Below are 27833 nucleotides of genomic sequence, written 5' to 3'. Positions count from 1 at the left end.
GGAGGTGATGATGGCAATGGTGGTGATCTTGGTCATGATGACGGTGTTCGTGGTGGAGGCAGTGATAGTGGAAGCAGAGGTGATGGTGATGACAACAATTATGAATATGTTAATGACACTACTGGGATCTTAGCATCTATACATATACACAGTGAGCTTCCTATGACAAGGGGTAAATTCAGAACCTTTTAGGTGCACCTTGCTGAATGGACAAAAACTGCACCTAAACCAAGCAGTCAACTGAGGAGAACAATTTTAAGTTTTAAGCCACAAAGATTACTCCTATGGCCTAAGGGGGAAAAGCCTGAAACATCAGAAAAATGAAAAAGAATAAGATAAAGAAGATTGCCAAAGATGAATTGTTTGGGGACAAGAAAGATGCAAATGAGGTTCATTTGCTGTTCCTCCGTTTTCTCTCTGCTGAAGGACACACACAGCCTCGGGCACCTACAGATTTCAGAGATCCAAACCGCCTATCTTGGAGATAACCGCTTCTGACATTCCTGAAATGACACCTTCCAGAAAGGCATTGCTCCCCAGCTTCGTCCGTCCCAAGGAGAGACCGGTAGAAACAACCTTTGCGTTATTTTAAACCAGGACATTTTAATAAAGTGAAACAGCGTTAACTTCATCACCCAAACTGAGAGTAGATGCAGAACACTACTTGTCCCATATTCCTTTTGACAGTAATCTTGTTCTATTTTCTCCCCCTTGCACGTTTAATTTTAAGCTTTTTGGCCTGCTTTTTTCTTCTCCCCTTGCTAACAAATGCAATTTCAATGTTGAGTGCAAAACAATGGCAGGGTGTTCCCACTGTTGAGGAAAGAAATCTCAAACATAGGAGCTGCAGGAGAGACAACATTTCTCCCTATCATAAAGCTCATTCCACTAAAATGATGAATTGAAAATAGTCATAAAAAAACTAACTGGCTCTCATGTTCAGAGGGATGGCTAAGGTCTAAATGCAGAGCCCTGTCTCTGGGAGCATGATCTGTTCAAGTAAACCTTTGATGATCCTTGGTCTCCAAAGGTTATTTCTCTGTTCTGGGTAATTGAGGCCATGCACTTAAAAGTTTGCAAGTCTGATTGCCTGTCTTATTTGTTTCCCTGGAAAAATTGTTTCACTGAACACATCTGTATTCCAAAAAATCTCAAATGCTTAGAAAACATCTTTGTCAAACAGACGAGGCTCACTGGCCTATCCCTCTTCCACAACATGTGAGGAGGCAAAATAAATCCCAAGACATCTTCAGGTTCTTTATTTATGGGAGAAGTTTGAGAACCTTTGACTCTTTAGGGTCACAACAGCTCTGGCATCATATCATATTTGTACCCCAAAATTCATCAGGAATATTCGAACTTTGTGTGAAACAAGAACAAATAACAAACAAGAAATTCAGCCGAGAGTCCAAAACAGAGAAGCCAGACTTACAGGTTGCCCTCTGAGTCCTTGTTGACCCCGTGGGCCTGTGGCTCCTGTGTCACCAAGATCTCCCTTTTGTAACAAAAGGTAAACATGAAGTTAATTTTTTCCTATGAGTTCATGCAGTTTATGTCATTTTCCTTAGAGAGTTTACAGTCACTCTTATTCAGGTCCCGTTGCCAACACCATACAGTCTAAGGTGAGTATCTTCCTCTGGACTTTGTTACACAGAGATTACTAACAAATCCAGTGGAGATTTGGGCACTGAAAATTAGTGAAATGAGGTATATGGCATCCGTGACAGAATTTTATATTTTTCTGGCTTTTTCTAGGTGTGAATATAAGAATCTATGTTTGTAGAGAACCCATATACTTATCTATTTATTGATATGTCTTTGCCTACTGATATAGGTGGCCATCTATCTATCTTTCTATACGTCAGTCTATATGTCTTTCCTTCTCTGTATCCACTGTCCAACTATAAGGTATAGTCAATACCATCACCAATGATATCAAAAACTCACACTGGAAATGATCACATATGGAGAGATTCACATGAGAATACCCAAGTTACAAGAAAAAAAAAAAAAAAAAAAAAAACAAGATGTGTTCTCTGACATTTACCTTCATTCCTGTTGGTCCCGCTTTCCCTTTTGAACCAACTGTCCCTGGAGGCCCAGGAATCCCCTACAACAAGACCACAACCAAAATCACCTCAAGGGCCACAAAGTTAACTCCCTGACTCTCTTGTTACTATTAAAATGGTCTGGAACTGGTAATATACTCATAAATCACTTTTAGTGTTTTATACAATTAATTGTATCCTTCAACATACAAAATGCTTCATATACACATTTAACGTCTGGGCTGGTGGTGGGGTGGGGGAGAAGGAGGGAGGCGTTCTGTGCAAGAGGCCACATCTACCAAGCTCTGAGCACTGGAGCGATGATCTGGCTACTAGAGGGAAAAACGCCGTTTGATTAAGAGATCAGGAAGACAAACACCTAGACTTTCGCCTGCTCCAAACAGAAAATACTATCAAATTGAGAATGAAAATAATACAATCGGTACAAGGCTAGACTTTTTCTGATCGAGAGTCAGTACGAACAGAACTAGGGCATAGGCCATCCTGGAGCTGCTATTTTGAATCTCCAGATCGAGACGCTTATCCCTAACTTAAACCATGCTGCTCAGAATTTAAGCTATGTCAAATGCTCCCATCATCAGGAAGCCACTCCTAATCATCTGTCTCAATGTGGTCTGACGCTTCTATGAACCACTGGGAGACTGGGTCAGGAGTAGAAGGGGCACTAGAAAGAACAAGTTGGAAGCGAATTCTACCGCGTACCATCCCCATGACAAATCATTTTTAATCCCTTTGAGCCTCGGTTTCCTTATCTATAAAATTAGGATAGTAACACTTCTTTTTATGCTTGTGAGGATCATATTGGCCATTTATACCTCTTTACAGCTCTATTTTTCCTTGCACTATAGGTAAGTCATGATCAGTTTGTGTTAAACACCCTTGGGGCTCTAACCCAATCTCACTGATCACCATATTCCCACAATTTACCAGAATAGAAGGCGGTACAGCCAGTGATCAAGTTAGCTATTTCTAGAAACCCCTGATACCTACCAATTCCAGAACAAACAGTGTAGCTTTATGTTATTTATCCAGGAACGCTCAGGTGTATGAATTGGCCACTGTTAATATGCAGCTCTGCTGTAGTTTTTCGTTTTTCAAACATACCTTAGCACCCAGTAAGCCTTTTGGTCCAGAATTTCCTGGTTGTCCTTGCCTTCCTCTTGGTCCCTGGTTCAAAGATGACATTAGAATTCAATCAGTGTTTATGGTCTATTTCCCATGTAACCACAAAGTCGCCTTGGTCACCGACGGGAGCACAAATCAAGGTGCCCTGACCCATCACTATCACATGTATCACACTTTATTCAGCAGCATCAGCACCAAAGCAACCCAGACTCACTCCATCTGAAGCACTGGATATGAGCCTTCAGCATCCATATTTGTGACCACCTCTGCAGTTGAATCTGATGAGCCCTAAAATCTCAGAACATTGCTTTTATATCTTAATACACCCAACTAGTTTTAAATCCTAAAAGGGGAATGAAAGGGGCTGCTGGGATATTGATCTCCTTTGAAAATTCAACCTTCTCTGTACACACACAAGGGCACATTTTGATTTTATCAAGAACCAATAGTACCTTTAAGAAGCCTAATCGCACTGGGCACATTGCTGGGGAGTTACCCATTTTCTCCCCAATCTATTTTATTGTACTGATTTCAACACTAATTTTTCTCCAGCTTTTCTGAAAAAAAAATGCTTTCCTATTAAAAGCATTGATCATGGCCTCTATACTCCTGGGTGAGGTATTGTAGTCATCTATTTAAACACAGCATCACACCCACATCCCAGTGGGAGGTGAAATTAAGGAGAGGTTTTATTGATTATCTTGCTCATGGTTCACAAAACAACATGTTCCCCCTTGCGTTCAGCAGTAGGATAGAGTGAATATAAAAGAGAAAGCCAGGACACAACAGTGGCGGGGGGGTCCAAATTTGAATTAAGCCAGCGATCAAATGAAGGCCAAAATAAATCTCTAGGTTGTTTTCCCCTATGTTCAGACACTTTTCTAGCATAAAATAAACACAATCCCTAATTACACTTTGATTACCCATTTCCTCCTTTAGTACCTTTGTCAAGTCGAAAAACAACAGAAACCTTTCAAAGTTATCACCTGACACTCATAGAGTTTTTAAGGTTATGGAGAATGATTCAATGTGTTAGTAAAATGTGTTGTTTTCAGGTTCTTCCACTTGATACTTGGGAACAATGTGGCTTTTAAAAGAAAGATGTAGAACATGTTCCAGAAGGGATGCCAGATTTGGGTTATGCTTAGAAGATTCCAAAAGAACTGGATGGGGAACTGTAAATTTCCAGTTATCACTGAATCCTTTACAACACCCTGCTTGAGGGCAAGACTCTTCCTGTCCTTAACGTCCTTCCTGAAGGTCCCATGCCTATTGGCAGAGTGACTTACGTTCTACAGATACTCAATAAACACTTTGCCGATTTTTTATGCCAAACTGAATAAAATCTTAATGAATTAAGTACTGTTGGAGTAAGTTCAATACGGTTTCAAAGGCAGTAATTAAGAGCACAGATTTGATAACTAGACTGCTTGAGTTTGAATCCCATCTTTATCATTTACTAACTGTGGGAGCTTGGCCACTTTACCTTACTTCTCTATCCCCCCCTCCACTTCTCTCTGTAAAATAGGGATAATAACCCCCCCCCATTAAAGGATTAAATGGGTTAATACAAGTGCTTAAGGCCATATTTAAGACATCTTAAGAATTCATAGATTTTGCTATTAGGGTTCAACCTGCCCAGGAGAGAGAGACACAATTTGCTTGGGAAAGGCCCTGGAAAAGAGGTATCCAAGGCCATTCTGATATACGTTAAATCCCCATCCAAGTATCTAAGTTATAATTTCAAACAAATATCCTTTAGCACTAAAATCAACTTCACTGATACAACCTGTGGGCCTGAGTATCCAAGCTCTCCCGGGTAACCCCGTTCACCGGATTCTCCACGCATACCCTGTTAAAATGAACAAAACTTAGTGAGTTCACCAGGCACCCTTAGGGTTCCAATTGAAGGCAGGCTTCCCTGCAATATGTCATTTGACAGCCACAAGAGAAAGATAGGAAAGATTTGATTGTCTGTGCTCAGTTCTCTTAGGATATGGAATGTGAGAAGATATGGGGGGAGGGGGCTCCACTTATGTTGCAAAGCCAGATTTTTTTTCAGTCTTTGCATGACTCTTTCCAATGTCTTAGCTTAGTGATGGAAGCAAAAACACCTTGTTTAAACAACTCAAGCTCCCATTTGACATAATAACGGGTTCCTAAAAGCCCATCCATTCCTTTTAAGGGATATGGGCTAAATTCGCTGGTGTTAAGGACTTTTATCCCACGTGAAGGAACTCAGAATGTTGAACACAGCAACAAGCGTGACATTCTGGGGGAAGGCACATGAAGCACAAAGAGAAAGGGCAGAAACCTGAGTTTAAAACCCTATGGGTTTGGGGCGCCTGGGTGGCGCAGTCCGTTAGGCGTCCAACTTGGGTTAGGTCATGATCTCACAGTTTGTGGGTTTAAGCCCTGTGTCGGGCTCTGTGCTGACAGCTCAGAGCCTGGAACCTGCTTCCGATTCTGTGTCTCCCTCTCTCTCTGCCCCTCCCCTGCTCATGCTCTGTCTCTGTCTCAAAAATAAATAAAACATTAAATTTTTTTTTTTCTAAACCCTATGGGTTCTTGAAACAAAACCAAAAATAAACCCTACAGGTTCTTACAGGATTAAGCTGGCTCTCTGGGCAAAGGGTGAGCCCTTAACATGATTCGTCTAATAACTGACTTCATTTCTCCCTCGTATTAAAAGTTTCACTTCTACAGAGAAGATACATTTTCTAAGATTGAAGATAATACCCATTTTGTGAATTATTCTGCCTTCTTTTTCATGTTGCTCATGTGTCGGAAAGGCTACTAATTATTCATAGATTTGCAAAGAGAAAAAACCTTAAACTGAGAATTAATCACTGTGTAGGTCAATTCCTCGTGCTTCTTAAGTTTTTTAAACTGTTCAGGTAAATGGGAAGCACTCCTTTTTTTTTAAGTTTTTTTCTTAAATGTGTATTTATTTATTTTTGATAGAGCATGTGAATGCACATGAACAGGGGAGAAGCAGAGACAGAGGGAGACAGAGAGTACCAAGCAGGCTCCGCGCGGTCAGCACAGAGCCCAACATGGGGTTTGAACTCACGAACCGTGAGCCAAAACCAAGGGTCTGATGCTTAACTGAGGCACCCAGGCATCCTGGGAAACACTTGTCTTAATCATTATCATTATCTTATTCTGCCCTTTAACAGTTGACTTCTAGATTTATGAACATAGCTAAGTTTTAAAAGGACTGTAGCTAGAAATTTTGAAATAGGTTGTGAAAATCTTTGCACATCACATTAGTGACATTCAGAGTGCAACATCCTGAAAACAACTTGGTTCTATATAGCCAAGTTCAAACTCTTGTTATACCTCCACGTTTGTACATTTACATTAAGGGAATCATTTCAGTAAAGCAAAAGCAAGAACAAAACAAAAAAAAACCTGTAATACAGTTTTTCTTTTCATCACTAACCACAATATCTAACAAAACAGAAATTATCTAAATGCTTAACATAAGAATAGTTTAGCAAATAGTTGTTCTTCTACAGAGTATGCTATAATATATTTAAATGATAATAGAATGATTTGGAAACAGAAAAGCAGACTATAACATAATATATCCATTATAATAACTCTTACTATCTATCTCTTACAGGAAACACACAAACATGAAAATAATTGCAGGAAGCTAGTGAGCTTACAATTTAAAAATGATATTCTTTTTAAAATTTTTTTTAACATTTATTTTTTGAGAGACAGAGAGAGACAGAGCATGAGCATGGGAGGGGCAGAGAGAGGAGGAGACACAGAATACGAAGCAGGCGCCAGGCTCTGAGCTGTCAGCACAGAACCCGATGCGGGGCTTGAACTCACAAAACCGCGAGATCATGACCTAAGTCAAAGTCAGACGCTTAACTGATTGAGCCACTCAGGCACCCCTAAAAATGATATTCTTAATTAAAGTTTCCCCTTATTGCCAAAATAATCTATGCATTGACTTGTCTGCCATAATACAATATTTTCCATAAACAAAATCTTATTTAAATTTTCAACGTATTGTACATCTTGTAGATGTCAGCATATCTAATTTGATAGACAGTAATGAGCCATATTTTCCCCAGATCCAAGGGATGCTGTAATCTGGAATTCAGCACCCTTGGAGACTATAATCTTCCAACATTACTTGCTCATCGTTAGCAAGTCACAGCCTCAAAAACATAAATGAATCTACGTGACCAATGTTCCAACACTAGGTTAACTAGCAAACTCCTGACATGTTAGTAGTCCGCTTCAATATGATTTTATCTCTTATTTAAAAAATCAAAACTTGAATAGGAAAAAGAGCAGACAACTACAGGGATTCATCAAGATCACAATGTGTTAAATGGAGAGGTCTCCTATTAAAGACAGTAGTTTGCACACATTTTTCTCTGCTCCCAAAATAAGCGGTTACTGTTCCACAATCTTTCCCAATAAGAAAACAGAGCAGAGGCCCAAGCAGCAATCGGTCTGAATCAGAGCAGGAGGTCAGAAGGCCAGAAAGGAGAAATCCAAGAGAAATAAACCTCACATGTTTGAATATACTAGGAGGTTACCGGTTTTGTCAAAGAGCTTTATAATTAACTGGCAAAGTTAATTTACAAGCAAATGAGGGGAAAGAGTACCTCAGAGAAAATAAGAGTTATATAGCTGCAAATAATATTTACCTAGCAATCGTATGAACAATGAACTGTCTTGACCAAAAGTGGAGAAAGTAAGTATCTCTCAAGGATGAGTTGTGGGAAGTGTAAGAAGCAGATGGATAGGTTAAGAAAAATCTTTATCCCCCCCCCCCCCAGCAAGAAATCAATAGAACAACATCCCAAACTGAAAACCAAGAAACACCAAAGTAACCATGCTGTTTAGAAAAAGGGCTATAATACCAGAAGGACTTAGCCCGCAGTGAGTTGCTCCTGAAGAGCTGGGAAGAATGGACAGGGAGATAATGCAATCTGACTTCAAATGTATACACAGGCTTCACTCTGATTTAAATTAAATTTAAAATAACACAGGAGATGGGGCCGGGGGAGCACGTAGGTGACCTGGTTGGTTAAGGTGTAACTCTTGATTTCCACTCAGGTCATGATCTCACAGTCATGAGATCAAGCACCGTGTTGGGCTCTGTGCTGACAGCGTGAAACCTACTTGGGACTCTCTCTCTCTCCCCCCCCACCCCTCTCTCTGTCTCTCAAAATAAACCTTAAAAAAAACCCACAGGAGATGAAGTGACATAGGGAAAGAAAAATAACCATGACCCAGCTGAACAGAGAACCCACTGTTAATGGATATTTAGATAAATGATATGTAGTGTCACAAAAGAATTAAATGATTCAAAAGTAGGAAATTCCTTCCACTGCCTAGAGCCACTTAATTTCTCCAAAACAGTCTATTTCTTTCTGCCTTTTGGGGATAAAAACAGTAAGATAAAATGATAGTTCCAGACATTATTTATTTCATAAGCATTAAAACCAAATTAATAGGAAATATCTATTTAAGAACTTATTTCAAATCCTAACATTTTATGAGAAAAAAACATTTCACTTGGTGTCAACAAAACTTGTTTGGATTTTTGAGACTGGAAATTTCTTAACATCCGTGCTTTTCCAACACTGTTGTTATAAAGACACAGGAGTCACATCTTCTTTGTACCTCGGAGGTCATTGCCCAACACACACACACACACACACACACACACACACACACACACACACACACACTTGGGCTCAGAGTTGACATAAATCAATCTGTGATTTTCCTCCATCACTAAATCAGGATGATGCTAGAAAAAATAATACCAGCAGAGCATGACCACACTGTATTAGAGAGAAGTCTACACAATAAACTTATTTTGTAAAAAAATTCCAAAAGGATCCTGATCTTTGGATTTGAATCCAGCTCTACCAATTATTATTAGTATGTGGCCTCTGACAAGTTTTGCTAAACCATATTTTCTCTCTTATTCATAAAAGGGAACCAATGATGCTCATAACTCTGAGTGTTGTATAAAGGTTTACAGAAGGTGATAAAAATAAGGTCTAATGCAGTGACTGGTGCTAGATAATTGCTTAGTAAAATACAATTCCCCCACGGAGATATCCCCTGATCCCACCCTCTAATCGCATCCTTCCCATTTGGATAAATGGTAAAAGCTCGATCTTTTTCCTTCATTTAGGGACCATGCAATCCCCTTAAGCACTCATAGGAAGCCCTACTTCTTTACATGGAAAAATCATTATTTCAGAGGTAAAACCATTTTTCACTAAGGTATTAGCTTCTTTTCAATCTAAATGAAATATTCCAGGTTGGAGGGGAAGCAGGGAACCATACAAACTTTGTCTTCTTTGTGGAAAAGGTCCCATGAAAACCTCTCAGTGATCTTCCTGCAATCTCAGACAGCCCAGCCAGCACTCCCCTTGACCTCAGAGAGAACTCTTTAAAGTAGCCATACGTGCAGAACGTAAAGCAAGTCTTTGCGGAAAGCACTGACCTCCAGCCCTGGCACACCGCGTCTTCCTCTTGACCCCTAAGAACAGAAGGGAAGCAAAGACCTTAGAGAAAGAAACAACCCAATTTTCACCCCAGCCTACCTCACTCTTCCACAAAAGCAGGTGAAATTCAACCCAAAAGTGGTTATAGTTACCTGAGGGCCAACATTTCCAGGCTCCCCCTGAGGTCCGTCAAAACTAGACCTTCCCTGAAAAGGAAGAAGTAAAGGGAATATAAGTTTCCATGTCTACATCCTTCTGGATTTACTCTTCAGACATGGGCTCTCTAATACAGAAGCCACTAGCTACATGTGGCTATTAATTTTAAATTCATTAAAATTAAAATTTTAGCTTCTCAGTTATACTCGGCACATTTCAAGTGTCCAGTAACTACACGTGGCCAGTGGCTACCATATCAGCACAGATATAAAATGTTTGATCTCAAAAAGTTCTGTGGGTCAGCGCTTCTCTAGAAGCAAATGGATTAATTCTGGTGTTCTAAAATATCCGCACTGTAGGCAGCCTCCCCCGAAGATTGTTCACGTGACAACTCTTCAGGGTTCATCGTGCTGCGACAATAGTCATACACGTTCCCCCAATGAGCTATGCTTAATATTTGAAAAATACTGGGATTTCGGAGGGACATTTTAGATACTCAGTAAAGTCCCATGCTAACTCAGTAAGAACACAGAAACAGGGTAAGAATGTGAAATACAGAAATAAAAGCATTTGTGCAAAGCTCTTCTTCCAACGGTTACTTATGATAGATTAGATTAGAAAACAATATAAATATTCCACAACATGGAAGGAAGCGTTGATTAAATTATGGTAGGAACGCTTATTGAAATAGTATGCAACAATTACAAATTACGTTTATCAAAGGTTTATAAAGGAGAAAAAATGTGTTATAACATTCTTTTCAAGTATATTAAATTTGCTGAAAGAATAATTTATCCCAAATACGGAGAAAGATAAAATGACAGTTCCTCATTTCTTTATATTGTACTAGAACATTTTTTAATAAGCCAATGGGATCCTTATTTGACTTTCTCAGGGAAAGTAATTGCATCACCAAGTTAGGAAAGTTCTATAAACTTACTTTTTTTTCTTGGTTACTGGAACTATTCATTTTTTTCTTTACATTTTACATCCCGTATTCCAAATATCTATAGTGTTACTTTTATTGTAAAAAAAATTTTAAATATAGTAGGCTGTATGAGAAAGGAGGCTTTAGACAAGACCCTCTCACAACCGGTCTAGATATAAAAAAGATTCTTTCTTAAAACATTTATCATTTTCTCACTTCAATAGTAGACAGTTTTTTGCAGCCAGCATAGCAAAGGAGTCATTTGGGCAGATGTTGGAATCATTGGGTAAAAGACTGTCGGGAAACAAGAAATTTACAATCTCAGTATCACTGCCAGATTACTTGATCATTACAAAGAGGGAAAAAGTGTGTTTACAATGGCTAAGTCTCGTGAACAGCATCTGAATCAAGTGACCAAATTAATGTACCAGTAATGAGACAGCCAGACATAGTTTCTCTCCTGGTGACTGAGAAGGCTACAGCCTTACTTAATCTCCTGAAAAAAAAATATTTAAACTGAATCTTATCACGAGGAAACAATCAGACAAATCCTAACTGAGGAATGTTTGGCAAAATAACTGGTCAGGAAAGCCCATGTCACGGAAACAAAGGACTGGACAACAGCTGTGACTGACAGATACTACTGAGGCAAGACAATTAAATATACCACACAGTCCTTGATCAGCGCTCAGATCTTAGGCATCAGCATGTGTTTTGCACTGAGCCTTTACAGAAGCAGCCCGCACCCCAAGCAGCGAGAGGCCCCGCCAAGCTCCTTCCCTGGGGACCACACTCAGCATCTCAGCATCCAGCCGCCATAGCTTTGAACTCTGGGAGCATCCCTGCATCTCAATTTATTTGCTCATCCCTTAGCAAGATGTGTCCTAAGGTATCAGAGAAGCCTAGAAGAGGTTATTTTGGGGGGTCTTGGAACACTCAAATATGTTTCCATATAAATTAATGGTAATTGTTTCTTCGCTGACTCCATTTCCGCTTCTGATTGGTTTCAGAGGAACTCTCTGCTTTCCCACAGCCAAGGAAACTTGTACCGAGGAAAGATTGCCCCCTAGAGGTCTATCTTCTAACGGCACTTACCAACCTAGAATTTCAGCATTCCCAGCTATAGGCTTGTATAATTTGTGAGAGTGACTTCTATTACCCAAGTCTATTCAAAGAATATTTAGCACCCTTCTTTGAGCTCGGAATGGGAGTAGAAACCATGTGGAACACAAGTTCACTGTTACATGGCACCACCTCAGAGGGTTCCAATTTTTGTTTGCACACACAATTCAGGGATCTAATGTTCTAAGTTAACCCTCAGCTGAAGTCAGTGATGGAGACCTCTGAAAACTGAGAGCATGAGACTTTCCCCATGGCTGGGGTGCCGTGATGCACACGGTACTGGACAGTTTGTATAGAGGCCTGAGTTCTTTCCAGCTGTAAAACCATGAGGAAACCATGGAATCAAAGCTCAATTTATATGCCTTCCTTCCCATGACGCCCATTAACTCATGGGAACTTTGAAATGGTTTTTCTAACCTTCCCACCTTATAGATGAGGGAACTGGGACCCAGATGGGTTAAGGGTTGCTTCTCTTTGCTCAATTCTATAACTGATTGGCTATTCACAGGGCTCTCCAATCTCAACTCACCCAAGAGAACCCTCTCAATGGAGTTTGTCCAAAATAACTGTAATTCACAACAGGATGAGAAATTCTTGCAGCAAGGAGTTACAGTTTTCTCCCATAGCTACATAATAATGATCTTGTTACAAACTGGATTTTACACAGGACCTGGCCATCTACAAAATGGATGCAACCGAGTCACAATTCAGGGAAAAGAATCAACATCCTAAGGCTTTGTCAAAGGAGGCAAACTGGAGTTCAAAGGAAATAGAGGTTGCTTTACAGTTATAAACATTTTGCTGTGCAGACCTTGTTTCTGGAAATTTGGAATGACAAGATGTGAGGACTGAGGCACTTGGGGTAGTCATCTTTCAGTCATGCATTAAAAAAAATTTTTTTTCAACGTTTATTTATTTTTGGGACAGAGAGAGACAGAGCATGAACGGGGGAGGGGCAGAGAGAGAGGGAGACACAGAATCGGAAACAGGCTCCAGGCTCTGAGCCATCAGCCCAGAGCCCGACGCGGGGCTCGAACTCACGGACCGCGAGATCGTTTACCTGGCTGAAGTTGGATGCTTAACCGACTGCGCCACCCAGGCGCCCCTCAGTCATGCATTTTAATAACGAGGACATCAAAAAAAATTCTAAAGATGGCTTCCAATCAGCAGCATTTGCAAAGTGAACAAGTCTTTTTCCTTTGGTGCTACCTTCTGTCATAACACTTCCAGTTTTCAAAGCCAGATAAGGAGCTTATCTCTAAAACTGGCTACTACTCGATTCACATCAGTCAACAATGGCAGTGGTGGAAACCAAGTCAACAGTGTAATGTCCTGACCATCTTTTGAATCAAGGCATCATGATGACCTTGGAGAATTTTTAAACTGCAAAGATCTTAGGCATCATGGAGCCTGATACTTTCACTTTCGAGGTGAAGAAACCAAGCACAAAAGACATAAAGTAACCTGTATTGCTAGTGTTGTGGGAAATGAGATTTTTTTCAAGATAAAAAGAAACCACAAGACAAGGATGCAAGAATATAAGGATATAACTGGGGATTAGCATTCGGAGCTCTTGTCTCCATGGGCAGTGGAGTCCCAGAGGTTTGCTCCCTAGTTTTCAGTGCTGATCCAACCAGAGTGCTCTAGCCTTCCTCACCAACTAGAATTTCCAACCTCCACCCCACCCCCCATGTACCAATATCACCAAGTCAACAGAGATGATCTTACCTGATGTCCACGCCTTCCTTTTTCTCCCTTAGGGCCTTGGATGAAACTATCTGCTCCAGGATCCCCCTGAGAAAAGAAAAGGTTGCTTACCTCAAATGCACAGAAAAGATAGGAAAAGAAAATACAGGAAGTATGATTTTTTAAAGGCATCAAAGTGTACCTTTTTAATTGTCTGATTTTGCTTAGAAATCCCAAATACCCAACGCAATTAAAGTTGCAAACTCTTTGAGAACCCAAATGTTCTATAAGATGGATCTCCTCACAAATCTCTTATTTGTTGCAATGCTAAGACAGGCTGAACAGATGCCTCATTAATGAATAATTAATTGCTCTCTGACTTTGTGCCTAAGCACACTGTTTATAAGGCCCTGGATTAAAGCACTCACAGGATCTCCCCTTAACCCAGGCTCTCCACGCTTTCCAGGTGGTCCAGGTGGTCCCGTCAAGCCCTGAAATCACAGGGGGAAAAATGTGTCACATTAAAAGATCACCTATTGCCCAAAAGAAAGAGAACATTAAGAGGCAAAATGAGAATCACATTAAAAGAGCAATTTAGTACTTGAACTTTAAAGCATTTGCTGCCCAAGAGGTGAGGAGGAGATGAAGAAAAGAACATACTTTTACTGGAAATCTCTGATATACGTGGCCCTAGGTATGCATGACCTCACCCTAGGGATGTGAACCCTTACAACTCAGGAATTACATACTGCATGCAAGGAACCTAAGGCTCAGCAAAGTTGGACCCAATTGTCCCTACCACCAAGTTCCTAATCTTTCCACATCTCCCTGATACTCTTACACAGAAACACACATGAGAAGAAGAAGGTGGTCTCTACCACAAACGTGGGCAGCACTGGCACAGCAAGATCTCATGAAAAAGAGGCAAATGAGAGAAAAATGCTTCTGGAGCTCCTACTCTAGAAGGGGAACCAGTGAAGTGAAGCAATTTGCCATAAGACTATGACATGATAAACAAATGGTTGCTTCTCTTAAAATCTGTGGTTACTGGTACGCTCTCTGGGTAGTAGTTCCTACAGAGCCACGGCATCAGGGAGAGCCCCCACCCCAGGAACCTTCCTCAAATGGGGTTATGTGCCTGGTTCTAGAGGGTATATGCCACACTCTGAGGACAGTGGAGTGGGACCCATCTCTGAGATATGGTTCTCAGACACACAGGGAATGGAATGTTCTCTAGGCTCTAAAAACAGCCACCTCATAATGTTACTCCTCCTTACCTCTTTCCTGGCCTCATATAATGGTAAAAGGGAGTTAGTTAATTCTAAATTCCAACCCTACTGTTCGATTTACTAGCTAGGTGAATTTTTTTGACTTCTCTAAGATGCAATGTTCTCATTTGTGAAACAGATATACCCATTTTATCAGGCTGTTATAGAGATTAAATGGAATAATAAATTAAAATGCTGAATACAGAGGCTGGCATTTGGTTCTTATCATGATGTGCCCAACTTCCAGTACCTTCCTTTTTCTGACCCAGGAAATCCCAAATCCCTCACCATGGCACTACATTGACTCCAACTTGCCCTTCCAGACTTTCTTCCCACTCTTTTTTTTTTTTTTTTAAGTTTATTTATTTTTGACAGAGAGAAATAGCATGCATGAGCTAGGGAGGGGCAGAGAGAGAGGGAGGCACAGAATACAAAGTAAGCTCCAGGCTCTGAGCTGTCAGCACAGAGCCCGATGCGGGGCTCGAACCCACAAGCCATGAGATCATGACCTGGGTCAAAGTCGGATGCTTAACGACTGAGCCACCCAGGCGCCCCTCTTCCCACTCTTTATACCTTTTATCTCACCCTCCACTCCTGTGGACTTGGAATCATTATTTGTCCAAACTCACACTGAGCTCCGCTAACTCTAAGCCTTTCCTTTTTCTTTGCCTGGAATTGCGTGTCTTAACAGGGCTGTGTGTCTCCCTCACAGAGGTCTATGAAAAATGCCTTGATTTCCTGTACTCCCTGGAATGCCAGGGTCCTCTCCTGCCTTGGGCACCATGATCAATTACCACAGGACCCTAGTATGGAAGGCTGACCTCTTGCCCCCTTCCCTCCTCCTTTACCATCTGGTTGTTACTCATCTTTCAAATTTCATGCCATCCTCACTCCCTTGATGAAGCCTTCCTGAATACAAAGTCTGGATCAGATCCCCGTCATTTATCTGTCCTTCACATCCTTATCTCATAAGGATGTAAGCCATAACCTTACAGCTACTTTGTGATTATTTCATTAATATCTTTCATTCCTCACAGAGGCCAGTTTTGACGTACAGAACCCATGCCTGTCTTGTTCCCCATTCTAAAATCATACCTGGATTACAATAGATAGATACTCAGCAAATTTTTATTATTGTTCAGATGAAGAAATGCCGCTCTAGTTTAGATTCTTCTCCAAGTCACTATACTCCCATTGATTCTTTATTTACACCATTCTTACAACCTTTATCTTATCCTATCTTGGATTATAGTTCTTCCTGTACAAATCTTATCTCCTATACTGTGAATAAGCTCTTTGTTGGTCACAACCATGACTTATTTATCTTTGAACCCTTCTTTGTATCTAGCAAAACACTCTACAAGTAGGAAGACTTTGACAGGTGTTTGTAGAATTTAACTAAATTCAATGGAAGCTGAAGGCTCTCCAGTCTTGAAAGAAATGTGGTGTCCTCCACCTTCTCTAAAATCGAATCCACAAATTGCACGTTATCGATTAAACCTCCCTCAATAAAGAAACATTTCATGTGACTCCCTGCTTTACTTATTGGGAAATCAATCCACACCTTGGGGTAAAAGTATTACTCTAATTGCATGAGGGGTCCCCAAAATAAAAAAAAAAGAACAAAAGTAAATAAAATTTACCTCCCCCCCCCTTATCTAATCCAATCAATTGGCAGAAGCTGACTATAACAGTTCTGAGATGGATCCTTCAGACTGGATTTCATAATCTCTTAGTAATGTCTGCAGTGGGCATAGGGATCTGCTTTCCCTTGCATAGAAATATAATTACCAGCACGAGGCAGCGAATAGTCCCTGTCAAGCAGATAGTGCAAATAATGTACATGAAAAGGATGTAGAGAAGGGAGAGAGCAAGCACTACAGGCTGACATGGTCAAGGAGGGTGTCCTGAGGAGGAAAGAGAGGAGCTGGAAATTGGAGAAAAACTGATATTCAAATAAGCCCTGAAGACGGAGGCAGGGAAAAACCACTCCAGGATGGGGTGCCTGGGACGAGCTAAGACACAGGGGTGGGCATGCACAAGAAATCTTCAGGGTACAATGAGTAGTACAATCTGATTGGGAAGGACCATTCTGGACTGAGAGTAATGAAGGTCATGGCTGAGAGGCCTGGGGTGTGGGACTGGATCACTGGTGACAGGGAGTTTTGCAAAGCCCATGAGGTAGGACGCAGTGATTACTGTTCCAAAGGCTAAGTGACTGGATTTTTATCACTCATTTCACTAGCAGCACAGGAGGGTCTCAACTAAAGACTCCAAAAAGATAATATTTATTGCCCTTTAACTCCCGATCTAGAACTTAAACCACTAGAGGATTCTTTCCCAGAACTTAAACATAAACTATCAAGGTCAGTTTATGCAATAGAAATATGAGAGAAGAATAATTCTCACACTTTACCCGATTTCCTCTATTTCCTTTTTCTCCAGATGACCCCGGGGCTCCACGATTACCCTAGAAAAAGAAATATACAAAGAAGCTTTGTATATCAGGTCACAGTGGGAACTTTTTCCATGTAGTTTCACATTCTAGCCAAGAGCAGAAAGGTTACCATTCTCCTTGTATGTGACAGACTAAATGCCCTGAAAAATCCTCCCTTTGAAAATCATATAAAATTCCATATAGCAAAGTTTAAAATATTTTATATACATTAATGAGCTGGTAAAGAACAAGAGAAATTCTTAGAGTTCAGAGTAAAGGGAAAGTAGAAATCCAGAGAAGTAATAGCCATTGGCCATCCTGAGGAGCTCTAGTCACTCTGTGAGTTGAGGAAAAACCAAAAATCTCATCATTTACTTTAAAGTGATCTCAGGAGGAAGTGCCCAAGTACGTGGCAGAAGCAAATAACCTCAATTCAGGCCTTAAAGACTTCTCACAGCTGAAGTTCAATCAAAAATGAGTTTAAATCAAAAGTCACCATACACGTGAGGGAGACACCATGGCGGCGAAGCCAGTAGAAACCACAGGCAACAAAATCAGACTTGCAATGACCGTAGCTGCTGGAATTCTCATATGCAGAATATAAAATAAGTATTTTTAATACATTTAAATAGGTAAAAAAAAAGAATGAGTAAAATAACAAGCAACTGTTAAAAGAGAGAGAGAGAGAGAGAGAGACACCAAGCAGAACTGAGAAAGATAGAACTTCTTGAAGTGAAAATCAGAATAAATGAAATTAAATATCCAATGGACAGGTTAAATGGTATATTAGACACAAGTGACATAAGGATTAATGAACTTGAAACGGAAGAAAGTGTTCAGAATGCAGCACAGGAAGACAAACAACACATGAAAGGGAGATTAAGAGACATCAGGACAAATTTCTTCTAAAAAGAGGTAATAGAGAAAATGGGAAGGATAAAAACTTCAAAGTAAGAATTTGCTAAGGAGTGTCCAAAAACGATAGAAGGCACAAATGCTCAGATTAAAAAACCTAACAAGTCCCAAGCAGTATAAATAAAAAGAAAGCCACACGTGGACACATCATATTGAAACTACAGAACACTAGAAAGAAGGGGGAAAATTTTTTTTAATTCACATCCAAGCTACTTAACATATAGTATAATAATGATTTCAGGAATAGAATTTAGTGATTCAAAACTTGCATATGACATCCAGTGCTCATCCCAACAAGCGTCAATGGCCCAATGGCCCCTTGCCCATTTAGCCCATCCCCCCTCCCAACACCCCTCCAGCAACCCTCAGTTTGTTCTCTGTATTTAAGAGTCTCTTGTGCTCTGTCTCCCTTTCTGTTTTTATCTTATTTTTGCTTCCCCTAGAAGGGGAAATTTTTAAAGCAATATAATATTTTTTGTTAAGACTGCTGACAAAGGAACAATAATTAGTTTGACAAATAACTTAACAGCAATAATGAAAGACAGAAGACAACAGAAGCCAGAAGACTATGAAATGACATTTTCTAAGTGCCAAAAGAAAATCATTATTTCCCCAAGAACTATCTTACAAGAGAAATTGTAAAATAAAGAGATTTTTAGAGAAACAAAAACCAAAGTTTATAAACTTCACCAAACGAAATGCCAAAAGTGGTACCTTAGGCAAAAGACACAGGATCTTTCATGATCTTTTGAAGTCATCAGTGAAAGTAACAAAGAAGGGTAAAGCGAGATGAGCAATGACTAAATAAAATAACAACAACTAATTGATAGACTTGAACAAAACTAAATGGAAACAAAATACTGAACAATAATATGTGTTACAGAAGGCAGTTGATTAGAGCTAAGTTTCTGAGGTCCTTATATTCTGAGGATAAGGAAAAATAATAGATTGACTTAAGACTTTGTTGAGTATGCATGCTAACGTTTCTAGGCTATATCGGGGAAAATATAAAAAGAGAGTATAAATGCCAAACTAGTAGAGGGAGAAACATAGAATGAGAAACTTTCTATACCTGTTCCCCATCCAAGCCATCAGCGCCTTGGTCACCAGGATCTCCCTGTGGAGCAAAGGAAGATAAACTATTGAAGAAAAGAGGACCAGGGGTACATGACTACTGCTTTGATGTTGATATCCTTGCTAATATTTTTTTTTAGTCGGTAGAAGAGTCTAGACCTTCTGAAATGACATTTATATGCTGCATTCACATACTAAAAAACAATGATTATACACTGTTTTCCCTGACAGTTTTAAGTGCTAAAGGGGGGGAAAAAAAAGATAAGAAAAAAAAAAGAAACTCAAATTTCAAATGGGTATAAAGACTTTTTTCCACTTTTGCACTGGGAACAAGTTGTCACTCTTTCAAAAGACTGGATAAAACATTTCCCACTGGTTGCCTACATGTTAAAGATGGTCCGGGGCGCCTAGGTAGCTCAGTCATTAAGCATTTGACTTTGGCTCAGGTCATGATCTCACAGTTTGTGAGTTCAAGCCCCACGTTGGGCTGTGTGCTGACATCCCAGAGCCTGGGGGCTGCTTCAGATTCTGAGTCTCCCTGTCTCTCTGCCCCTTCCCCCTTGTGCTCTGTCTCCCTCCCTCACTCAAAAATAAACATTTAAAAAATTTTAAAGATGGTCCTTTTGTCATTGACTTTTTTTATTTTAAAAAGACAGACAAACATGCCTGAATTAATTCACATAATGGAAACTTAGAGGAGCCCAGATTAAGGAGGAATTAAATGGGAGTGCATCCACGTGTATGCATTTGGGGAAACTTACAATAAGAAAAGTCCTTAAGAACTGAAAAATTGATGCTAACTGGATAAGACTAAACACTGGCCGTGGTGTGGTGACATCTCCTCAAATATTCCATCACTTCCATCTCGTGGGCCCTTCGCTTTACTGACTATCTCAGAATGACAGCTAACGTATTTATTACAAAACATTTTTTGAAAAAAAAAAAAAAAGTCCAGAGTTTTGCCAGCCAAATAAAATGCATATTATGCATGTGGAATAGTTGATTCATTCCTACCATCCGCATGAGGAAATCAAGTTTCAGGCACTTTGTTTTTAATATGAAAATTATTGTCAAATTGGTTTCCATACAACACCCAGTGCTCATCCCAACAGGTGCCCTCCTCAATACCCATCACCCACCCTCCCCGCCCTCCCACCCCCCATCAGCCCTCAGTTTGTTCTCAGTTTTTAAGAGTCTTATGTTTTGGCTCCCTTTCTCTCTCTCTTTTTTTTTTTTCCTTCCCCTCCCCCATGGTCTTCTGTTAAGTTTCTCAGGATCCACATAAGAGTGAAAACATATGGTATCTGTCTTTCTCTGTATGACTTACTTCACTTAGCATAACACTCTCCAGTTCCACCCACGTTGCTACCTAAGGCCATATTTCATTCTTTCTCATTGCCACATAGTACTCCATTGTGTATATAAACCACAATTTGTTTATCCATTCATCGGTTGATGGACATTTAGGCTCTTTCCATAATTTGGCTATTGTTGAGAGTGCTGCTATAAACATTGAGGTACAAGTGCCCCTATGCATCAGCACTCCTGTATCCCTTGGGTAAATTCCTGGCAGTGCTATTGCTGGGTCATAGGGTAGATCTATTTTTAATTTTTTGAGGAACCTCCACACCGTTTTCCAGAGCGGCTGCACCAGTTTGCATTCCCACCAACAGTGCAAGAGGGTTCCCATTTCTCCACATCCTCTCCAGCATCTATAGTCTCCTGATTTGTTCATTTTGGCCACTCTGACTGGCATGAGGTGATATCTGAGTGTGGTTTTGATTTGTATTTCCCTGATGAGGAGCAACGTTGAGCATCTTTTCATGTCGGGCACTTTTTTTCAATGTTTATTTATTTTTGGGACAGAGAGAGACAGAGCATGAACGGGGGAGGAGCAGAGAGAGAGGGAGACACAGAATCGGAAACAGGCTCCAGGCTCTGAGCCATCAGCCCAGAGCCCGACGCGGGGCTCGAACTCACGGACCGCGAGATCGTGACCTGGCTGAAGTCGGACGCTCAACCGACTGCGCCACCCAGGCGCCCCATCGGGCACTTTTTTTAAACCAAAAGACAGCTGAGTTAGTGCATGAAAATAAGCACACCAAACTCCCATACTAAAATTATGCAATGTATTTGCCACAAGCCACATGGGTGAATCTGTGGTACCAGGAGATAGGAGTAAAGTTCTGTCAGCCCTTGTCTGTCTTGTCCATCACTTTGTAACCACTCTCAAGGATAATGTGGGGAACAGAATGGGTACCTACAAAAATATTTCTTGAGTGCACGAATGAGCAAATGGATACTTTGCTTCTGAATCTGAATGTAAAGTCATTCCCTTATTGTGCAGCTCCTTTCCTACCAACCCTGCCCTGGCATCCATCTCCCAGTTGATACTCAGCTTGACCAGACTCCTCCCTGCCACACCTTGAATTCAGGACCAACTCTCCCAGAGCATCATATGATGAATATGGCGGCTCAATTGTTATAGACTTAGCAGGGCATGAAAATTATATATGTCCCTGCCTTAAATATGAAATACATACCTGACAAATAGCCATTTATTGGCATAGCAGTTTGGCTGTTAATATCATCTGACATATCCCCTTGTCAGAAAGTTTGGAGGCTCACCTCACTCAAGCAAAGGAAAAGCAAGTGACCTGTTACTGTTTCCCACAGAAATTGCTCTCCCGTTTAAGAAGGGTAAGGGAGGTCACCTACCTTCTCTCCTGAAAATCCTCTTGCTCCCTAAAGTTAGGGGGGAAAAAATGAAAAGAATTGAGTTTGAATAAGATTTTTCTCTCTTAGGACACCATATATTCCCCAAATCCAAGAAAAGGCAATTAATTAGTAGATCAAAATGGAGATTTCGTTCCAGCAACTACAATGCACATCATAGCACCTTGATTACTACTGCTCCCCTTTGAGTGTGACTTTGATAAAAATCACATTGGTAACTCCTCACATAGCAGGGGTGAGCAGGAAATGACAGTGACCTGCCACTTATTAATAGAAGAATCGTATTTTTTTCAAACAAAAGTGAGAGTACACCGGCTAACAAGTGTGAGAAGGCTTCCAGGAACAACCGCACAAATGAACTGAAAGAGTAACTTGTTAAGAGTGTACAGAATACGGTAACTTTGGTCAGAAAAATTTTCCATAGGACTCTGAGTTGTAGAGAAACTTTTCTGGCCTTCTTCAAGGAGATTCTCTAATCCTGGAAGGTGAAGAGACACTGACGACACCACTGAAAAGGGAGCCCCACCCATTATTGCTTTAGGCTTTAAAATTTCAGTATTCTCAAACCCCCTTCCAACCACCAGCACTATGTCTTTTCCTGAGGGCTTTTTTCTGGCACTGGAGCCTGTCCACACGAAAGACAGGCCAGAAGTACTGGGGAATTAATATCCACTGGGACCAGCTTGCAACTAATGCCTGATAGGATTTGGTGCATATATACCCCAGCTCTCTCACCGCTTGGATGGGGTAACATTGAGGTGCAAGTTCAACACTGGCTCACACAGTTCCTTAGCAGGATGAGGCTCTATCTACCCACAGTGGTGATCTAATTGAAACCACACCCTTCTAGGCCACCTCCCTTCCCTAAATTCTCTCCTGTCTTGATAGTATTTACTGAGATCCCCTCCCTATGAACTATCTGCACTTGACTCCTTTTCTCAGGCTCTACTTCTGGGAAACCCTACACTGGGAAGGAGCTAAAATGCTATGTTGAAGAATTAAGATTTTCCTCAAACTCAAGGGATAAAACCGGGATAGGGAAAGAATTCCACAGCCTTAGGTCCACACTCACCTTAGGTCCTCTCACACCCGGGCATCCTTCCTCACCTTGGGGTCCAGGAAGACCTTGGGGGCCTCTTTCTCCCTGTGGAATAAAAATACACACGGAAAGAGTCAAGCAACTATCTCTATCATCACCCAACCGATTCGAACCAGCAATAGTGACCGTCAGAATGACTAAAATATGATGCTGTCCTTCCAATTACTTCTACATCCTCAAAGACCTGATCAGATCACCTGCAAGGTAATCAGAATGTTTATCTGTCAACTGCCCATATTGACAACCCCAAATCATACAAATCATACTTATCTATATTTTTGACCAATTCATTCAAGCCACTTCGGAATTCAAACAAAACAGAAGGTGTGTCTGAACACTGCCTTCAGGCAGCTAAAATTGGATAAAGGTTTCCTTGTGAGCCCACAAAGAATAAACCACTATTTAACTCTTTCTCTTCTAGGTGAAATCCTGCCCATTCCTAAGGTATAGACCATACGTCACGTCCTCTTCTGAGACGATTTTTCTGTTACACTGTGTGTTATTACCTGTTTCTGTGTTTCCTGCTATATGGAGAGCTTCTAAGGAGACAAGGACTCACTTATTTATCTCTGGGTTTCCAGCCCTCAGGACGTCCATTCCGAATTTGAAGAATGACTGCCTAAATTATATTAGTGAACATAATCTTTTGATCTAGGTATTGGATAGGGAAGAGAATGATAAATGGCATGCCTTTTTGCCAAATTAATTAATTATAAATTAGACAGTACTGTATGGCCTGTGAGCTTTCCTCAAAAGAATCTACAAATATAATCTCACTTTGCTTTAAAAATGTTAGATAACTTCACCACATAAGCTGCCCAGGACAGTAAAAGAGAACATGGTAAAGTGAGAAACACTTTGGATCAAAAATGAAAAGGTCCCAGGTTCAAGTCCTAGTTCTGCTTCTAATTTGCTTTGTGAGCTTGGATGAGCACATGACTCTATGAATTACAATTTTCTCCATTTACAAAATATGGATCTGGGTAATACTGATTCTGCCCATTCACAGGATTGTTGTATTACATGCATGAGATACTGTATTGAAAGTACTTCACAAGTCATATAGATTAGACACATGAGGTGTTTTATAATTAGATAGCAAGAGATGATGAGAAAAGCAGAGGTCTTGGCATCAGACAGACATGGATTTGGGCACATCGGCAACCATCTCTGCCTGACCTTAAAAGTCACCCTCTCTGAGTTTGAACTCTACATCCATAAAATAAAGGTATTAGCACTTATCTGGAGGGGGTTGTGAGAAAGGCTAAACGTCATAATGTGTATAAAATGCCGAATGCAAAACCTAACGCACAGTAGATGCCAAGTCAATGTCTATTCTCCCCCTTCTTCCTAGCTATCCACATTTTTAGGTTCAATGTATGGTGTAAACGTTTCATCTGGACAATCTAATTTTAACATATCCACTTACAGTATTGCACTATATAGTGTTATCAGTCATGAATAATCGATTGTTGCCTTTATCAGAAAATAGTTACCTACAAAACAAATGTCCCTAACAAAGCAGGGACTCAAAGGGAAAATTCTTAAAATTTATTCTTAACAAAACAAAATAAAACAAAACACGCTAAGGATAGCTATCATCAAAAACAAAAACAAAACAAAACAAAAAAACACAAGTGTTGGAGAGGATGTGAAGAAACTGGAACCCTTATGCACCGTTAGTGGGGCTATAAGAGTGCAGCTGCCATGGAAAACATACGGTGGTCTCTCAAAAAAGCGAAAAACAGAATTACCGTATGATCTCCCAATTCCACTCCTGGGTATATACCCCCAAAGAATTGGAAGCTGTGTCTCAAAGAGATATTTGCACACCCATATTCATAGCAGCATTATTCACGACAGCCGTAAGGCGAAAGCAACCCAAGTCTCCATTAACAGATAAACAGAAAAACAAAACGTAGCATATCCATGCAATGGGATAGTACTCAGCCTTAGAAAGGAAGGAAATTCTGACAGGCTGCAACACGAATGAATCTTAAGGATATCATGCCAAACGAAATGAGCTAAAAATACAAATACTGTTTGCTCCCACTTTATAAGGACCTAGCGGGGCCAAATTCATACAGACAGAAAGTAGAATGATGTTCGTCAGAGGCTAGCGGGGAGGGGCTCATGGGGACAGAGTTTCAGTTTTGCAAGATGAAAAGAGTTCTGGCGATGCACGGTGGTGATGGTTTGCACAACAGCATGACTGGACTTAATACCACCGACCTGTACACTTGAAAATGGTTAAGACGACAAGTGTTATGTATATTTTGCCACAACTAAGCACTTACAAGGAAATTGTGAAGAAAAAGCAAAAAGCTGACTCTTATGACTTCTACTCACAGTTCCTAAAGTTTCAGTTGCCGTGCATACATAATCAGGTATGTGTTTGCCCAAAATTATTCCTCAGAGAAAGAGTATTCTTAAACTTGAATTTTCACAAAGTCTTCACAAAGATTCTCGTATTTCAAAGTACTTTCTCCGTTGCTTCAATTTGAACAGCATAATAGTGACACCCAGTCAGTGTTAAGATATTTCTAGGATCCCTATGAATGTCACGTATCAGATCAGTTAAAAAAGAAAAACAAAGGAAGTAAAGAAATCTAACAGAGATTACTTATTTATCATATTTGAAAGTGAGACCTCGCAATTTCGGACGTTAGATGCCATGCAAACGAGATTTTTAAAAATCACTTTTCTAAGCAATAGAATTCATGATTACACTGTGGAGACCATAAAGATATTCCCACAAGAAAAATGAGGCACTGGGCTTTTGAAGCTAAAACTGAAATTTGCAATGACAGCCTTTATAAACAGGCTTAAAAAGTGGTTTATCTTAAATAACTTAGATAGAAGTGAACACAACAGACTCTAGAAAACCAGATAAGACAGTCATAAAAGAGACTCTAGGAGTGCTGCAAAAACTGATATAGAAACTCCGCGGGAAGAATTTTTAATGATCTGAGAAAATATGAGAAAGAGAGAAAAAGCAGAATTTCTTACATCATTTTACATAATGAAAGACTTTAAAGTATTTGTATAGCTAAATAAGTTAAATGTTTTAAGTAGACACTTGCCACCTATGTTCCTCAAAGTTCACATATTCTAATTGAGCAAAAGCATTTTTTCGGATGTTCTCATGAGAAAACAGGAATTGCCTTATAATAAGCACATATGTCTAATGGTTTCGAAGATAAAATTTGGGCTTACTGTGTTTTTCATTCAGATACTAAGCTCTACCCTGCTTAAAAATCGGTCCCTCATTTGTTCACAGTAGTTGTTTAAAGCTATCAACTATAGCCATGATTTCGTGGAAAGAATAACATCATCAAAAGCTGTGCTGAAAGCTGTTCAAATGCTAGGCTGGCTCAAGTTATTTTATGAGAAATGAGAATAACAGTAATATCTTATAGATGAAATGAGGGAATGTATATAAAATGTTTAGCCACGCATCTGGCACATATGAAGTTCTCAACGAATGTTAGCTGGTTTTGTTGCTGCTGAAGTTACATAGCTGTTCTTGGGGACCCTAGATAATCTGACTAATTTGATATGTAAGGCTTTGGTATGTAACCAATGCATATTTAAACCACCACCTCATACTAGGTACATTTTGAAAACATATAGAATTTATGTATGAGTCTGGCAGATGGTATTTTCCAAAGATGACCACAACAAAATCTCAGGGCTCTTCTGGTTATGACCTTGCCACTCCCCCATCAAGAGAAAGGATCTGTCTAATCCCCACCCCACCCCCCATCCCTCTTGAATCTGGTCTGGTGTAAGGGACTTGCTTGTACCTAATAGAATGAGGCAGAAAAGTTACCACTTGACTTCTGAGGCTCCCTCCGAAGGCTTGAGCTTCAGCTTTGATCTCCTGGAAGGCTCCCTCTCAGGATGGAACCTCCTTGGTGGGTGCTCCCTCTTAGAACCAGCCACCATACCTGTCCTTGGACCACCATGGTCCATCCTTCTGCCATCCCAGCCAAGCTCCAGAGCATTGGAGGGGAAGTCATCTCTGCAGGGGTCATCCAGCTGCCCAGTCAGCCCAGCTGAGACCTCAGGCACCTAGCAGAGAGCCATCCACTCTTTCCTTTTCAGCTTCCCCACCCACAGAGTCCATGGATGTAATAAAATGATTGTTGTTTTACACCACTGGGTTTTGTTTTTTTTTTGAGGGGGGGTGTTGGGGAAAGAGGAGTAACAGATAAGTGGAACAACGAATTAACTATTTGTCATTATATACTTTCAATTTGAATCTACAAATTATAGCCCCATTTTGGAACCTGCCATCTGCAAAGAGCCATCTTGGCCATTGAGCAGACCAGTGTGACCTGCTTTGGGGGAAACAATATTAAAAGCCATTCAGAGGACAACATATTCTGTCACCTTCTCTCGTGAGAAATGCAGTAAAAAGAAAATGGCACCTACTAGAGCCATATATACCACACATGGCTACTGAGCACTTGCAATGTGTCTAGTCCAAACTGAGATGGGCTGTAGGCATAAGATACACACAGGATTTCAAAGACAGTATATTTTAAGAAGTAAGATTTCATTGGGGCGCCTGGGTGGCTCAGTCGGTTAGACATCCGACTTCGGCTCAGGTCATGATCTCACGGTTCGTGGGTTCAAGGCCCGCATCAAGCTCTGTGCTGACAGCTCAGATCCGGGAGCCCACTTCAGATTCTGTGTCTCCCTCTCTCTCTGGC

At 40.5% G+C, this 27833-nt stretch overlaps 1 protein-coding gene across 3 annotated transcripts in view; it reads right to left on the bottom strand.

Annotated features, from left to right (window-relative positions):
• LOC121033657 (collagen alpha-4(VI) chain-like) overlaps positions 1-27833 on the bottom strand; it is a 124533-nt gene that overhangs the window by 51233 nt on the left and 45467 nt on the right. For all 3 annotated transcript variants that reach the window (XM_040480162.1, XM_040480163.1, XM_040480164.1), the window contains exons 13-24: positions 23089-23160; positions 21999-22025; positions 19279-19323; positions 17271-17324; positions 14015-14077; positions 13629-13694; positions 9847-9900; positions 9694-9729; positions 4984-5046; positions 3174-3236; positions 2048-2110; positions 1433-1495 (exon numbers count right to left, since the gene is read on the bottom strand). In XM_040480162.1, the coding sequence (XP_040336096.1) occupies positions 1433-1495; positions 2048-2110; positions 3174-3236; positions 4984-5046; positions 9694-9729; positions 9847-9900; positions 13629-13694; positions 14015-14077; positions 17271-17324; positions 19279-19323; positions 21999-22025; positions 23089-23160 (669 nt within the window). The remainder of the gene's footprint in view (positions 1-1432; positions 1496-2047; positions 2111-3173; positions 3237-4983; positions 5047-9693; positions 9730-9846; positions 9901-13628; positions 13695-14014; positions 14078-17270; positions 17325-19278; positions 19324-21998; positions 22026-23088; positions 23161-27833) is intronic.

Source organism: Herpailurus yagouaroundi, unplaced genomic scaffold (assembly GCF_014898765.1).
Source record: "Herpailurus yagouaroundi ecotype Mexico unplaced genomic scaffold, PumYag 159, whole genome shotgun sequence".
In the NCBI taxonomy this organism is placed as follows: Eukaryota; Metazoa; Chordata; class Mammalia; order Carnivora; family Felidae; genus Herpailurus; species Herpailurus yagouaroundi.
Note: the sequence above shows the minus strand (reverse complement) of the source record. Positions and strands in the feature narration are given on the sequence as shown.